Raw genomic sequence first — 16,991 nt, 5'->3', positions numbered from 1 at the left:
TTGTATTCCTCCGTCTTCTAACCTCAGGGTCCATCAGAGCAGCGCTGGCTTTGGTAGGAACACATGGAGATGTCAGAGGACAGGCAGGAAAGCGGGGTGGCCTCCTCCCCGGGGACAGGCAGGGCGAGTCTGTGTGCATTTCAGGTGTATTGAGTTCTAGTTACTCCCAGAGGCCAAACATGCGGGGGCTGTGACGGCCTCTGCGACATGCACCCTTTGTCATCAACAGGCTACGTAGTGTCCAGAAGCCACCCCTCCACACACAGCCTCGATCAGGGCGGCAGACGTGCTCTATTGTAAAGGTGGGCTGTCCTTCTGAGACTGTGATGATGCAGGTAACACTCCTGTTCAACTCTGTGAACCAAGACTTGGCCCACGGTAGATACTGAAAAAAACGGGTTTTGATGTGACCAAGATTATATAGAAAAAAAGAGAAGTACACCAGTATTTTAAAGACTTTTTTTTTTTTAACTTTCACAAAGGATTTGCTGTAAGCCTTCAAGTCATCTTGTCCAACCCCAAAGCTGTATTTAAGCGTCGTGGGTCCCAGCCCGGGATGCAGGAATCTGACTTTCTAAAGCAGATCACGACCGTCGAAGAACTGGAACCGAAAGCAAGTAACTGCACCAAGGTATTCATTTCACTCGTGCCGCTTGACCTTGCTGTGTGTCCCTTGAGAGTGTGGCTACCCATCAGGTCTCCTCCCCGCAGGTCCTCGTGTGGCACACTCGGACAGAGAAGGTGAACCTAGCCAATGAGCCCAAGTACCACCTGGACACGGTGACGATCGAGGTGTGACGGAGCCGCAGCTGGTGCTCTGGCGGGCGTGCGGGATAGGGCTGCGGGCACCCGGGGGCCGTTTCCTCTGCTCTCCTCCCGACAGGCACCTGCTTACAGGGCGGTCGTGTCCGGAAGCTGAGCGCGGGTAGAGACATCCACTCTTGTCTCCGTTTGTTCTGCATGCTCCCTTACAACCAACCCGCAGGGTCTCTGTACAGCACGGCTAATGGCACGCAGGCTAGTACCATTCTGAGAATCTTCTTACATACTTTTTTCCCATTTGGCCTTATAATTAATTGGTAGAACTGAACAGGTTTTCAAAACAAACAGATGACAAGTATTCTGTCAACAACACATTCCCAATTTGTGACTCTGCAACGTGAAGTAACTTTTGTAAGATCGGTGGCAGTATACATCATAGGAAATAAAACCCACAAAAAAAGGTCTATGGATTCATCTGTTTAATACAGGGATATGACATCTGTCAGTACTAGGCACCATAAAATGTAAACACAATTACTGTCATAAACCTGGATACGCCTTCAAGGGTTGAAGTGGCTTGTTTAGTTACCCTGTTTGCATCTAGTGCAGAGAAAAGTCTCATGTTTGTTAGCACTGTGTGTACATAGGAAGAGATCCCAATTACAAGGGAGGCAGGTAAAATCTGACTTCTTCAAACATTCGTTAAACGACTAATTTTGTAGTAACATCCAGGTTTATCTTCCTTTTTCTAACCACGTTCCTGGTTAAAGCACATCATAGCAACAGCACAGTGACGTGAATGATGACATAAAAGAATCTGGATACACTAGAAAACAGTGCTCAGTGATACATTGACATTCTATTTATATGATTAAACATTTGATCATACAGTACCTTCCTACAGGATTACTGGCTAATCTGGGGGTGGGGCTCATACTGTTAGAGGTATTACTAACAAACATGATAGCTACTTCCCTTATATGCAAACATGAGAGCTATAATTTCATCGAGAGGGAAACTGATTATGCACGTTGACCGAGCAGCTTCCCAGATACTGTGTCTATGAAATCCTGGGGAATGTGAGCAAAAGCTGCCCTCAACATGAAATGGTTTCTCACCCTGCTTTTCACCACAGCAAATTTAATCCATCAGTACAGACCAACACGGTCAATCAGATAATTCTTAATATGAACAAATGGGGAAAAAAGAAAAAAATATTATGTACATGAATGAACAGGGGAACCCGGCTGCATCTCCGCAGGAATGTCGGGGGGGAGTGCGGTGGGCCGTGCTGCAGGGTCACTTCCACAGCTGCGTGCTGAGCGTCTGACCCGACGAGGCCCCCGACCACCCCGCTGCCCCCGCCGTGGTGCTGGGGGGCTGGCTGAAGCCCGCCGCGGGGCTTGCGCCGCCCAGGCTCAGGCCAGCCATCTGCTGGTTCACCTGTGAACACACAAAAGGCATCCTTCACTTTTCAGGCCTGGTTTCTTCAGCCACTGCTAGACATTTTTAATAGCCAGCCCATTTTAGTAGAAGTGGGCCTTTACTCGAAGTTGATTTACTCAGAGAGACACGGATGCTTAATAGCAACCCTAAGTATTTTTCATCCATGTGAAAAGCTGTCCGAGCCCTGGGGTAAAAGCAGACGACCACACGATGCTTTTTCCACAGAAAGCAAATAGCTACCGTGTTCCCTTCTTGGTTGCTGTTTCCTTCCGCTTTTCAGCCCTGTCGATAAAGTGGTCTCAAATCATTTTATATTTATTCATTTTCTGGACTCAACTTCTTGTCCCCGAAAGATTAACCACAACTGGAAAAAGTACCAAAGCAATCTCTGAATTCATATCTGGATGTGCCATGAGTCTGCTATTCGAACTTTCAACTATACTAGCATACACTTTCAACTATATACTTTCTAGGATATGCTTTCAACTATAGTTTAACTACTAAGGACTTAGGAAATGTTTGAAAGTAAACTACTCTAAAATTATGAATTGTATATGATGGCAATTGTTCTGTCTTTATTCAAGTCTTAAATAGCTCTGTATACTTTATAAATATTAAAAAAGGTCATAAAACATATTTTTCTTTTGCTATAGACAACCATATAAACGCCTATTATATGACAAAAGGTGTAAGATTACATGTACTTTTCTTCCAGACTGGAGTCGTGTGTACATAAGCCTCCTAACCCTCCCCTGTGGTGCTCTCCCTTCCAAGACTGATGGTAAGTGAAGGAAAGGCAAGGAGATGTACCACTAAGTAGAGTGCATTCAAAACCTATGCTCAGGGTTGGACTGTATTAACCGTTTGCAGTTCTTAGTTCTTCAGAAACCCTAACCGTAACCACATCGCTGAGGAGGCACAGGGTCTGGAGGGGCAGGTCACTCCTTCCCAGGTACTGGAGGATGTTCAGTACCTGTCATGGCCAGCAGACCCCCCGAGAGAGAGCTGGAGAAGAACACACCCTTCGGCGCGCCCGCCAGTGAGGTGGGGTAAGTCCTTACTGGGTCAGCAGGCACCCTAACCGGAGCTGCGTCTGCTTCAGCATTCCGGCTGCACAAAAGCTGTTACTGACATTTGGCACTTACAAGTTTTGAGATTCCCAGAGTGCACAGACCAATGTCATATAGACATTCCTCTAAATAGTGATAGTAAATAATAACTTGGAACATTCATGGGATATACAGTGATTTTGCTAATGTCGGTTAGAAACTGCTATATACTATTCCCTGAATGCTCACGAGAACAGAAGTCAAGGGCATCAAAATACCAGAGGAACATCAAATAAGGAAGTGTACGAGGAAGAAGAGTGGGACCACGAACCTACGTCTGAGGCCTCTGTCTGTGAAGCCAGAGGAAAGTCAGAATGGATTTGATAGAGGTAATACTAAAATGTCATCTCCTGGCTCTAAACTAACTTAGGCAGAAATAGGATTTTGTAATATGAGGGGATGTAGGACACAAATATGGACTGGTTCACATCTTACAGGAATTCTTGAACTAGTGTATATTCTTTGTAAACATAAATGTGACTATAAGTAAGAAGAAAATACAACTTTACAAATGTATTTGAACAAAAAGATTTTTTATAAATCCACGCACAGCCTAGATCTCTCAAAAACAGTGCTCTGAGAATATGAGGCTGGATTGTTTTCTAATTTGTGAAAGTTTCCAAGAGCCCCCAAAATTATTAGTGAAAATAGGTTGGTCGAAGTGGTCTATACAAACAACCCACCAGGGGGCTGGGTTTAAAGCTTGGTGCTAATTTCAAAAGATGCCCAAGATAATTTCTAGCTGTTACAGACAAATGAGGGACATTCACCATTACAGCTGTGTTATAATCAGAAATGGAAAAATGTTTTAACATTCTCTACAGAATATTCTAAATATAGGAACAATGACAGCTCATTTGTCTATTTGATTAGACAGTTTTTACCTTTTATAACATTATCCCTACTCAATTCTTCCTGCCAGATTGTTAGATTTAAAAACAAATAAAACCATTTAGAAAACAAGATCTGGTTTCTCTGATTTTGGAGAAGTTGGAGAGAAAGGACCCTACCTGGGAGAGGTTCCATGGGGGCTGCTGAGCTGGCGGCAGGCCAAACTTACTCTGGGCTGCACCCGCATGTCCCACCATCCCTCCTGGGGGGCCGACCACACTCTGCGGAAGTGGCATCACCCCAGTCTGTGCGTTTCCCATGAAGCCGTTGGGCAGGGGCACGCCCACCATCACGCCCGCGCTGGGCCCCATCACGCTTCCCGCAAGGCCAGGAGCTGCAGGCACAGGCCCGCCAATGGACGGGAAGCCTTGAAATGCAGCCGGTGCTTGTGAGGGAAACGGTATATTTGTGGGTCCCATAAACACACCTGCAGCAGAAGAACCAAACAGAGAAAACAAACGAAGAGAACCGGGTTACCGCACAGCGCTGCACTTGCCTCTGTCAGCACAGAAACAGGAGCCCGTCTTGCTGAACTGCCCACGGCAAAGGCTTTAATTCTGGTCTGGCCCCTGTTGCTCAGAGCAGCGCACACCTGCACCCTCAGGGCTGGTTACTTCCAGGAAGCAGAGAAATCAGTGACGAGCCTGAGCAAATTTAACTAGGGTAAATAAATCCTGTGCAACAGCTACATAAAATATCCATCGTGAAGACCAAACTATATAGCATGAGACTGTGTTTCTGCTGCTTTGCACCACTGGTCTCTCACTACCAAGTAAACAAGTCAGAGTGGACTGTCTCTGGTTTTAATGGAAGCAGCTGAGACGTCATATAATTTCAGCTCTTATGTAAATGCAGCCCATTATTTTAGAGGAAATGACAGATTAAAACTGTGTAAACATAAATCTTGACCGTGCTAGTATTTCTTTTTGATTATATAAAAAAAACCCTCAAAGCTTCTTTTGATTTCATGGGATATTTCAGACTTACTGTTTACGTGTAGAAAGAATACCATACTGTACAGTTATAAACTTCAGGCAAATCAAATTTAAATAACTCTTCAAAGATAATCCCTGTCCTATAAGGCTCGTGAAACAACATTAAGTGACATGCGACCAGCTTGTTAATCCTAAATGAATAAAGTTTTGTGCATTCTAATCCTAATGCTTCTTTCATTTCAGCTTTGTAGTTGTGTAAACCGCAACAACAAAAGCACTCATTACACGGAAACACAAGGAAGAAATATGACATTACATAAGCACAAAGAATACACTTCTAGTGATGTCACTGCAGTTCACTGAAAGCAGATTTCAAATGCATTACCAGGAGCACTCTGCTGCTGGATGGTCCCTGTGCCATACAGAGATAAGATGGAGTCTTTGGAGAGCTGTTTCTTGGCCACCTCTTCTGACTTAGTAGCTTGCTCAGTGAATAGATCCAGATCCCCAGATGTCACTGTAGACAGAGCGGCAACTGCTGGTACAGAGGACGTCCCCTGAGACAGATACCAAAACAAGCTGTCGAATTCTGCATAATAAAACACACCTCATCCATTCCTTGAAATCCAAATGAAGTTATGAAATTAGAAACTAAACAACTGTAGAAGGCAACATGGTGACACTAAAGGGAATCACTGACAAGCCCATGCAAAACCTACGTGCAGGACAGAGGACCATCTCCTATTTTGAATCTGTTCATGTAAAAGGAGTAGACAGAACCTCTCTGATGCTGAGTTCTGCCCATCACATCCTGACCACAGTGGCTTCAACAACAGGCATGTGGTGCTGCCTGAGGACCAGCATTCCTGGGAGATGCTCGCACATCTCCTGCAGCAATCACTGCTGCCAAGAACTGGTATCCCTTGGAATGAAGACCATTTCTACAACTACAGCAGACTGCAAGAGGGTCCTGCAGTGGCTGATTTTGTCTTCTTTGCGGGGGGGGGGGGAGTTTGTTTTTCAAAAGCGACATCATGATATTTTTATGAACCTAATCTAATCCGTTTTAACCGCAACATTAGAATGCCTCCAGTCTACCCAGATATGAGGTCCAGCAAAACTGCGACCACCTGCACCCGCCCCTACACCTTGCATTCCGCCTGTAGACAGGGGTGAGAACACGAATACAAATAAGCATGTGGATACTGTAATACAAAACAAAGCATTTCACTTCATCTCCTGTATCTTGCACACAGATAGTATTACACAGTCACAACTGACACCTCAGCGGTCACTAAATATTCCATCACATTTGCGTATAGGGAATTGACTTAGATATGAAGAGTTTCAAAGAAGTCTATGAAGACTAGTAAAAACTGGATAAGATTCTTCTCAAACTATAGAATGAGGTGAGCAGCAAGTAGAAGTTAAATCATAGTGTACATGATTTGGTTTGAATTTTAAAAAAATCAAACATTTAATGCCTTGGCTAAAAAACCTTTCAATAAATTAGCATCCAAGCATTATGCTCACAAACTAACTTAAGCAGAACAATATTTTGAATCTATTATGATATTAAGCAAGAATTTTAAGATAGGAAAAAAAGCCACATAATTTTGCAAAAGATCTGAAATGTGTAAGAAACTGGACATGATGGAATTCAAATACAACAGTGGGCTTGAATCAAATATATCTGACGGAGCAGTGAAGCAGCAGAAGGCAGAGGCCGAGAGCGTGGGCCCTGCAGCCAGCATGCAGGTTCGCCCAGTGCCCTCGGACCTGCCACTCCGCCTTCCCACGCCCTGCTCTGGGCCCGGGGAGGAGCTGCCTTACCACCGCGCCTGACGGCCACAAGGAGCGCTCAGCAGAAGGCAGCGCAGGCTGTTAGTGTTGCTAGGTGACAAAGCAGCCACACCTCACTAAATGATCCTCCAGCACGTTTAGTTTCTGTTCTATCTAAGAACCTGCTCAAAACCCTGGGGTCTGTTCCCTGAGGAGGACACAGACGTGTGAGAAGACCCGAAGTGCTGGGGAAGCTACTATTATCCCACCTCAGGCTAGAGCAGCCCCGTGCTCCAGACGCGTGTGTTTCTTCCGATGAACGCCTGTCTCCACAGGGACACAGTCTAAGCACGGCCACACCAGGCAGCCTGGCTAGCAGGTGCTCGAACGGCCATTTACGGGGCGGGTGATGGGGGTGCCCCACGTGCCGGCAGGACCACTCCAAGGTAAAAGGAGAACCACTGCTGCCGGTAGGTGCGCACTTTCCGGAGGCCACAGGGTCCCCAGCCAAAGGCTCTCTGGCCGTCTGGGATCCGGGGCCAAACCGAGGACAGGCCATAGCACCTGTGTGAGTCTAGATGCTCTGGGGATGTGGATATTATGGACAGAACAGGAAAAGGAGGGCTTCTACGTGTCACCTTGGGGGACACTGGAACAACGCCCCTCAACCCCCAGCACGCGCGTCCGCTCGGGTCAGCTGAGCGTTCCCAGCCCCTCAGGGAAGACTGCACAGCCAGACAGGAAAGCAGACGGTCACATCAATCCAGCTCACATTCACGTGAGGGGAAATCTTCAACCAGAATTTGCACCACACTCAGAAAATCAGGACTGAAAGCAGGGTTCAGAGTAATTCCTAGTGGGGTCCAATTCAATTTCACAGCATAAAAAGCCACCAAATTAGTAAACTACGTACAGTGTGTGCATGTAAAATGTGTGGTTTAACCCACCTTCTCTCTCCCTCCCCCAATTTTCAAAGACATTATTTTGACAACATGTCTGGATTAGAGTCTTTACATGTAGTTTGGAGGGAAGATAATTCTGTTCACCAAATTATTTTAGAGGGCTCCATAAAACGGACACAATTTTGGTCCAAAAACATTCCAGAAAAAGAATGAGGTGTGATTTTGAAGACCCACCCTGTTTCCTCTCAGTTACAGACGCCCAGCACGAAGGCCGGGCGGCCCCGGGGGCACGAGGAGGAGCTGCACGCACATGAAGGACTGAGGGGGGCTGAGGTCCGCACTGTCCGGCTCGCTGCTCTTACGGCACAGAGCCCACGGGGCCATGGCTGGCCCGGGGCCTAACGCGCAAGCGGCTTCAGAGCGGCTCCCGCCCCGCAGTGGGGTCTAAGGAAGGCGGGCCGGCCGAACGGCCCCGCTAGAACGGTTGACCAAAAGAAGCCGCTTTGCATGCTCGGACTGTCAAGTATCCCAAATACTTCTTTCCACACCCAAAATGTTAGCGTTAGACTTTTTTCTTTTACTACCACACGCATACCCACGCCTGCACACATTCACAAGGTAATCAATGTTAACCGAAACGATACCAGCAACACTTAGTTCCTCTTTTTACGTGTTGGGGGAAGGAGAAGAGGCAAAGCCATAAAATGAAGCTATCTTCTCTGAGACTAAACAGCGATGCTGCAGATAAAGCTCCACTGAAACTAATGATTCCTCAGAAATCTATTTGCTCAATTCCAGCGTTAATTATACAATGACTATCATAATGACAATAAATATATATAATAAAAATATATGTAATTCATCTTCTTAATAAGACATTGGTTCTTTCTTGTTAAACTTTCCATGCAAACAATTCCCATTTGGCTCAGGTTTTCTAGAGAAAGAGAAATATCTTACCTCAAAAATTATACTTTACTACAACAAACTAGTTGCTTATTTGTAAATTTAAAACAGAATCTTAAGTTGTATGCTTAAGAGTAACCTATATCCCTGAAAGTTATATATTAATATCTCACCTTAAAGACAAATACTGCACGGTATCACTTATATGTGAAATCTTAAAAAAAAAAAAAAAGAAAAAAGGCAAACCCAGAGAAACAGAGCAGAATGGTGTTTGCCAAGGGCTGGGAGGCAGGTACACATTTTCAGTTATAAGACGTAAGATCTGAGGATCTAATGCATAACATGGTAGCTATAGTTGTTTATACTGTATTGTATAAATGAAATTCAATGAGAGTAGATTTTAAGCATTCTCACAAAAAAAAAGGTAAATTTGTGAGATGATAGATGTGTTAATTGACTTGGTGGCAGGAATCTTTTCACAACGAATACATGTATCAACACATTACATTATACATTTTAAACATATAATTTTATTTTTCAATTATACCTCAATAAAGCTGAAAAAATATTTGAAATATTTAACAAAAAAAAAGATGTGACCGACAAGGGATTAATCTCCAAAATATATACAAACAGCTCATGCAGCTCAATATCAAAAAAAACCAAACAACCCAATCCAAAAATGGGCAGATCTAAATGGACATTTCTCCAAAGACACACAGATGGCTAAAAAGCACATGAAAAGATGCTCAACATCTCTAATTATTAGAGAAATGCAAATCAAAACTACAATGAGGTATCACCTCACACTGGTCAAAATGGCCATCATCATAAAAATCTACAAACAATAAATGCTGGAGAGGGTGTGGAGAAAAGGGAACCCTCTTGCACTGTTGGTGGGAATGTAAATTGGTGCAGCCACTATGGAGAACAGTATGGTGGTTCCTTAAAAAACTAAAAATAGAATTACCATACGACCCAGCAATCCCACTACTGGGCATATACCCTGAGAAAACCGTAATTCAAAAAGACATGCACCCCAATGTTCACAGCAGCACTGTTTACAATAGCCAGGACATGGAAGCAACCTAAACGTCCATCAACAGAGGTATGAATAAAGAAGATGTGGTACATATATACAATGGAATATTACTCAGCCATAAAAAGAATGAAACAATGCCATTTGCAGCAACATGGATGGACCTAGGAATTATCATACTGAGTGAAGTCAGAGAAAGACAAATAAGATATGATATCACTTGCATGTGGAATCTAAAATACGACACAGGGACTTCCCTGGCATTCCAGTGGTTAAAACTCCTCGCTTCCACTGCAGGGCGGGGTGGCGGGTGGGCGTGGGTGCGATCCCTGTAAGGTCCCACACATGCTGCATGGTGTGGCAATCAATCAATAAAATACGACACAAATGAACTCACTTACAAAACAGAAATAGACTCATAGACATAGAAAACAAAGTTATGGTTACCAAAGGGGAAAGGGGGGGATGGATAAATCAGGAGTTTGGGATTAACATATACACACTAGTATATATAAAATAGCTAACCAACAAGGACCTACTATATAGCACAGGGAACTATACTCAATATTTTGTAATAACCTATAAGGGAAACGAATCTGAAAAAGAACATATATGTATAACTGAATCACTCTGCTGTATACCTGAACCTAACACAGCATTGTAAATCAACTAGACTTCAAATTAAAAAAAAAAAGAAGGAAAAAAAAAATCCATGTAATGTTAAGAAGGCAAGTCAAAATTTCTTTACCACTGATACTTTTTAAAAATCTTTATCATTAATATTACATTCTAAATAATTTTTTAAAAATCATTAAAATAAAAAAAGGCAGGTTTTAAGGCTAAGAAATAATGTGTCTTCATAGAAAAGCATATGGGTACTGAGTTTGCTATAATTTCTTGTTCTCGGTTTTCCTGCACCCAGAAGGAGCCAGCCTGGGCTGGCTCGACAGAGCACAAGAAAATAATTACGGGCTTCTAGTCCATGTTGACACACCAAACAGTTCAAAACCCTCTGAAGTAAGTAACCTTGTGGATCGCAGGCAAGGCTGAAACAGTCCGAGTTTTCCCACTTACTCATTCTAAACACCATTTGCCTAGAGCAAGAGTTAGCAAACTTTAAACAGTGACTCTTAGGCTTTGTGGGTCATGGAATATCTGCTGCAACTACTCAACTTGCTTTTGCAGTGTGAAAGCGGCCACAGACAGCATGTAAGTAAACGGAGTGGCCGTCTGCAATCACACTTTATTTGCAAAAACAAGCTGCAGGCTTAGTTTGCCAACTCCTGGCCTAAAGATCTAGAGGCTTTTAAGTTAGAAACAATTCAAAATTGAAACTTTCCAAAAAGAAAATACACAGTGTAAAACCACACACTTAACACATACCTGAGCTGGCGGCAGGACAGTTGCAGGTAAGGGATTAGAAATCATCGGTCCAAAGATGTCCAGATCATCGTTCAAGGCCTGTCCCGTGGCTGTGTTCCCATTAGTCACTGGCACCTCGGCAGGGCCGTCTGAAAAGAACGTAAATTCTTGTCTTAAAGATTCTAGAATCTCTTAAATACTTGAAACATGGCTTTATTCTAAAAATATACGGTTAAAAGATCAAAAAGTTAAAGATTCTAGAATCTCTTAAATACTTGAAACATGGCTTTATTCTAAAAATATACGGTTAAAAGTTCAAAAAGTTAACAACAAAATGTATGCCCTCCCTCTACCCCAGGCTCTCTCCTCTCTCCCAAAGAAACCATCTCCAGTTTTGTTTGTTCTCGAAGAAATATTCTTTACCCACCAGTTTCTAAGTATATATGCAAACCCCTTTTTAACAAATGGTATGATACTATTGACATTATTCTGTGTCCTGATGCTTCCTTACATGTAAGGTACTGTTCTGCGTACTTTACATATATTAACTCATTTAATCCCATAACCTTATGAGACTGGCACTACTTTTGCGGTCACTGGCTAAGCTGGGATACGATACCATGTTCCTACGAAGGCTGCCTCTCCATAAATATACACGTGTGTGTGCGTGCGCGCACGTGCGCGCGCACGTGTGTGTGTGTGTGAGTGTTTCCAATATTACTTCATATCATGTTTACCTACCTTGGAAATAAATTTTAATGATTTAAAATGTCTGGAATGTTAAATTTTAAAGTTACATAAGGAAAAAAACTGGACAGAAAGAAAACAAACATACACTATACACTGATTCCGTAGGCAGTATCCACGAAACACTGAAATAGACCCTTTCTGTACTCAAGTGCAGCCACCTTCAGTGTTGGGTGCACCGAGCCGCCGGGCGGCGCCGACACCCCAGATCAGCCTCCTGCTCACCCTGAGTTCTCATCTCCCCCTGATGTCAGTGGGGGCCGGGTGGGGGGCAGTGCAGAGAGCTTGCGAGCAAGCACGGGGTTTCAGGGAGCAGGACAGCTCACACAGCTCAGTCTTCCACGGTCACGACCCAAGGAGCAGTTCAGAACATGACAAATCGAGTCTCTGAGGACCTACATCCTAATCGGGCTCCCACTTCACAGCTTACAAGCTCACTCGATCCCTCTGATGAACCACACACTCCTCAAAGGCGAAGGAGGCATCTTCTAAGACTCCCTCGACAAGGAGGGGGATGGACGTCTTGCACAGAGTAGATCCTTGGATACTGGACAGATTTAATGGAAGATCCACCACGTACTAGGTATTTCTATCACAACCCACAGAAACTCACAGATTTCTTCTCTTTTTTGAGGTGTAACTATAGAAATTAGTATCTTTTATTTCCCTGCTTAAGCTTCAGTGAAACAAATTATCATTAATTGCAATGAATAAATGGTCACAGTAAAATATTCTTTACTACTTAATTTATAAAAGTGTGTGTGAAACCCATGAAAGGTTAGTTTGGAAGAAACAAATTGCAAATATTTTTCAATAATTTTCCATGATATCACATTATCAGAGCCATAAAAAATATACTCAGCACATACATTTATGCATTACACATGTTATATCTCTATAAGCACTACGGACAATTTAAAGGTGAAGCAATAAAACAATGCGTAGATTATTACTAATTTATAATATACAGAATTTTAAGCTAACACACAACCATGACATAAAAGAATTCAAATGACTCATACATGAAAGTAATTTTTTCCATTTCTAACTCATTCAAAGTGGCAACATTCATTCTGAAGTTAGACTTCTTTCAGGTGCTATTTTATGTTTTCCAGCCCATTCCACATTCCATTTACCTGATGTGTAGTACATCAGGTAATATGAACCAGAAATAAAATATTTTAGAAGGACAGGGTATTCTAGATTAAAAACACAACTAAAGGAACATCTCTGTGCCATCCACAACTCAGTAAAGAAACTCAAATAACACTGCCACGTGAGTCAGTGGTGCTTGAACCCCTAAGCTGCAGAGCTGGGGACAGGGGAACAACCTCATCAAACAGACACGTTCATTCTATCACATGAACATGGAAGCACTTTATTAGCAGAAAATATGACTGTATTTCATGCAACTTAAACTCACAAACAGAAGCACATATCCTCTAAAATAAACCACAACCAAGAGGAACAAAAGTAAAAAATGAGCATAAGTAACTATTTCCAGTTTTTCAGTTAAAACTTTTTGCTGTTTCAAGTAATAGCAAACACTAACAATTAGGATAAATTTATATTAAAAAAAACCCTTAAACATGAGAAAATGCTATCATTAACTTATTATTATTACCACTATTATTATTTTTGGTGAATTGGGGAAAAAGGTATCAATCTATTTTTTGCCCCAGGACATGTCAATTAGCTTATACAACACCAGGGAGCTCAGGATGCACTGTGTGAGAACCAAGAGGCTCATCGACTACAGGCAAATAATGTATTTGCATTACTTTATAAACTGAACATGTTGCAGAAATTTTAAGTCTGTTCAAAGTCCCCCAGTCTCCTCCCCACACGACCCCCTAATATGACGGATTGAAACTCCCGTCAATTCTCCTTGTTACTAAAAAAGCTAAGCATTCACAGAATTGTCGAAAAACAAATCCTTAACTTACATGAAAATGTCTCGCCCTTGCAAAATCTGTACACAAATTCCCAACGAGTTTTCCCACTGGATTTCAATGTCTGCTAATTTGACTTACTACATTTGGCTTGCTAAAACACATTCTCTACCAAGGACTGTTTCAATTTGTTTCAAAACTTGTGTTTTTTACTTTCAGTATTTAAAAAGGACAGGGGGAGGCTAGTAATCATTACCATCACTATAAACATCACCTGCTTCCTGAACTTCTTAAAAGAACGTTTCCATGTTATCATTTCTGTCTCCATGGAGGATGAGAAGGCATCTCCTTCCATCACCCCCAGTTACAGAAACCGGGGCACAGAGAGATTAAAGACTCAATGTCGCTTCCCTAGTGAAGCAGCAAAACTTGTACTAGAACGAAGCCTTCTGAGCCCTGGACTAGCGCGTGCTCTTTTCTTTAAGCCACATTACACAAAAGTCATGTAGTTACAGCTGTAGATAAAGAAATCACTTAAAAGTCTGAACATTAAAAACCAACCCTTACATAGTTAATAATTACTAGTACAAAGTTAGAGAAGCAGTGGCGTCAACAGTTCAGAACCCACTCCGCGCCAGCCTGTCTCCACACACCACCCCCTCCGCCCCCATCCTCCTGCCAGGCCCAGCATCTCCTCAGGGGACAGTGAGGGGCCCGGCCGGTGCGGCCACGGAGGGGCACCCGGGCCGCGGGCGGGAGGGACACGGCCGGCCCCGTCACAACCACTGCAGCTCAGCGCGGCCTCTCCATCAAGGGTCCACCTGCGGCACAGTCCTCGCCGATCAAACAGAAGCTCAGAGGCCACAAAAGCCACAGAATACCAAGATGTTAAAAGCAGTTTTTCAGATAAACATTTAAAAATTTAGAAAGAGTAAGTCTTATTCAAATTAAATGGTTTAAACAGTGTAAATGTTTACATTAGCACTATAATGTAAGAAAAATAATTAAATCCACACGGGCTACATTTTGAGTGTACAGACACATGGGCACACGTGCACACACACCCAGACCAATGGAAACCTCCCCCTCCAGGGGTTGGGGAGCCCAGGGCCAGGCCACGCAGCGCCTCCAGGGCGGGAGTGGCCGTCTGTGCAGACAGCGCATCAGGACCCGCATGCACAGCACCTCCCTGTGCGCAGGGGCTCCTCTCTCGGCTGCAGGGGCGGGGGGAGCAGCCCCCCTCATCAACATGCAGAAACAGTAGCCAGTGGACAACAAACAGAATTGGAGCCCCAGAGTACAAGAACAGCCTGAGGCAAATGGCAGAAACTTAGCTGGAACAACACCGGAAAGAACAGTAATGAAGCACAAAGGACCCCTCGAAGAGGAAATGAGCAAACAAGAAATTAGGACAATGCAGTAAAACAGGGAAGGAATTTCTATTTTAAAGGCAAGGCATCAAACCTACAATTAGCTGCTTGTGGGCAACTATTTTCTTTCTACGTTACCTTAAGATTTCAGACTAATGTTTGATCTGAAAACGGAGTTGGTAGATGACTGTTTTATACTGCACACATACTAGAAATTCACAAGAAAAGCTTAAACGTTTTGAGCCAAAAGAAAGAAAGTGGTTAAAAATCAGTGCTACATCTCACACGAACAGAAGGCCTGCCCAGCGCGCAGTTACTGGCCTACTTCACATCATGACACTGGTAGATGCTTCGAAAGAAGGTAGCATTTCAAATATCACAACGTCATGAAGGCCATTTCTATCATCTAGAAACCTTCCATGTAGCTGTCGATTCTATTAATCGTGGCTATACCAGAACTCACCTGACAGCAAAAATCCAAATGAGTAAAGGTAAACAAAGTACTTAAAACAATATTTAGTGTTTTTTTCTTGGCCCATTCCAAATGCCTCTGAATGATACCATGTATAAACTAAAAGGAACTAAGAATAGAAAAGCTGGATTTTTAATAATCCACTATTAATACTAACATTTTAAAGTTCTGTTGCCGGGTACTCTGATCAAGCTCTATATAAAGTGTCTCAGTTCAACGCCCCCATCACCTCCAGAGATTTTGACACAATAAGACTAGGATTTCAACAGAAGTCTGGTGGTACAGCTGGAAAACTCAACTGCTATAACCATTCTGAGCAGCCTTTCCTGGTTCCCCCAAACAGAAGCAGTGCCCCTACCCCGTCCAAGGTTAAAACAGTCCCCGGGGCAGCTGCCCCGCCTCCCGAGAAGAGGGCTCCGAGGGTGGGGCGGGCGCAACGCCCAGCCGGGCACCGTCCTGGGCCCCAGCTCCCCGCTGAGTGCACGAGGCCCCGCCCCCCCAGCCCTGCACCCCCTCAGCCCCGCCCCCACCCCCCCAGCCTGCGCCCCATCCACCCGCTGGCCAGGCAGCCTCCCAACTCCTCCCCCCCAAATCCAGGGGCGGCAAAGCGGCAGCCTTCCCAGGTGCCTTACCATAAGTCATGTCACTTTTGGTGTCTGTCGGCGTGTGAACACACTGCGTGTGACGGGCACGCCCCACAGGCTCCCACCTGCGCCACACTGACTGCCTAGGCCCTGTCCCCCCATCCTCTGCCAGAAGGAGGGCGCAGCTGTCTCCTCAATCAGCGCTGGCACAGAGCAAACGCTCCACAGATACTGGTGAACTGAAACGTTTCCAAACACAGATCACCAGAGGCTTTCTCGGGGACAGCAGAGCCGTGGGGAAAAACGACAGTCAGGGGGCGATCCTGCTCCTGTTGGGAGAAGAAGGGAAATAATGGCCCTGATTCTGAAAAGAACTGGTGGTCTGGCTACAGACCCCGCCTCGTCTCTGCCCCGTGCACTCCCCCACATCTGGCCCTCGCTGAGCCTTCCTCCCGGGAAGCCTCCTCCTCCGAGTCCACGTTCTCCTGGGAGACCCTGCAGCCACTGCTGCCGGCACGCCCGCCGCCCCCTTCCTGGTCTCACGGCCTCCGCGCCCGCGACCGCATCCCAGCTGGAACCCCCACTCCAGGCCACCACGGCAGTGAGGCTGCTGTTCTCTGGCAGCCAGAACCCTGGCCTCCAGCATCACTGTCCACAGCTGGGAGCACCGCTGCAGCCACGGCAACACACACACACACACACACACCACACCACACACACCATACACACCACACACACCATACACACCACACACCACACACACACCACACATACACACACATACCACACTACATA

General features: G+C 44.5%; 2 protein-coding genes across 3 annotated transcripts in view; one reads left to right on the top strand and one right to left on the bottom strand.

The window, feature by feature from the left end:
* Positions 1-864, top strand: part of B3GAT2 (beta-1,3-glucuronyltransferase 2) — a 116,753-nt gene extending 115,889 nt beyond the window's left edge. Inside the window, exons 3-4 of the mRNA XM_060115014.1 lie at positions 483-631; positions 712-864. Of these exons, the coding sequence (XP_059970997.1) occupies positions 483-631; positions 712-798 (236 nt within the window). The 3' untranslated portion in view covers positions 799-864. The remainder of the gene's footprint in view (positions 1-482; positions 632-711) is intronic.
* Positions 865-1,226: 362 nt separating this feature from the next.
* Positions 1,227-16,991, bottom strand: part of SMAP1 (small ArfGAP 1) — a 157,978-nt gene continuing 142,213 nt past the window's right edge. For both annotated transcript variants that reach the window (XM_060115012.1, XM_060115013.1), the window contains 4 exons: positions 11,153-11,280; positions 5,529-5,700; positions 4,328-4,635; positions 1,227-2,205 (listed from right to left, as the gene is read on the bottom strand). In XM_060115012.1, coding sequence (XP_059970995.1) covers positions 2,062-2,205; positions 4,328-4,635; positions 5,529-5,700; positions 11,153-11,280 — 752 coding nt within the window. In that variant the 3' untranslated portion in view covers positions 1,227-2,061. The remainder of the gene's footprint in view (positions 2,206-4,327; positions 4,636-5,528; positions 5,701-11,152; positions 11,281-16,991) is intronic.

The sequence above is a fragment of the Mesoplodon densirostris genome, chromosome 12, assembly GCF_025265405.1.
Source record: "Mesoplodon densirostris isolate mMesDen1 chromosome 12, mMesDen1 primary haplotype, whole genome shotgun sequence".
Classification (NCBI taxonomy): Eukaryota; Metazoa; Chordata; class Mammalia; order Artiodactyla; family Ziphiidae; genus Mesoplodon; species Mesoplodon densirostris.
Note: the sequence above shows the minus strand (reverse complement) of the source record. Positions and strands in the feature narration are given on the sequence as shown.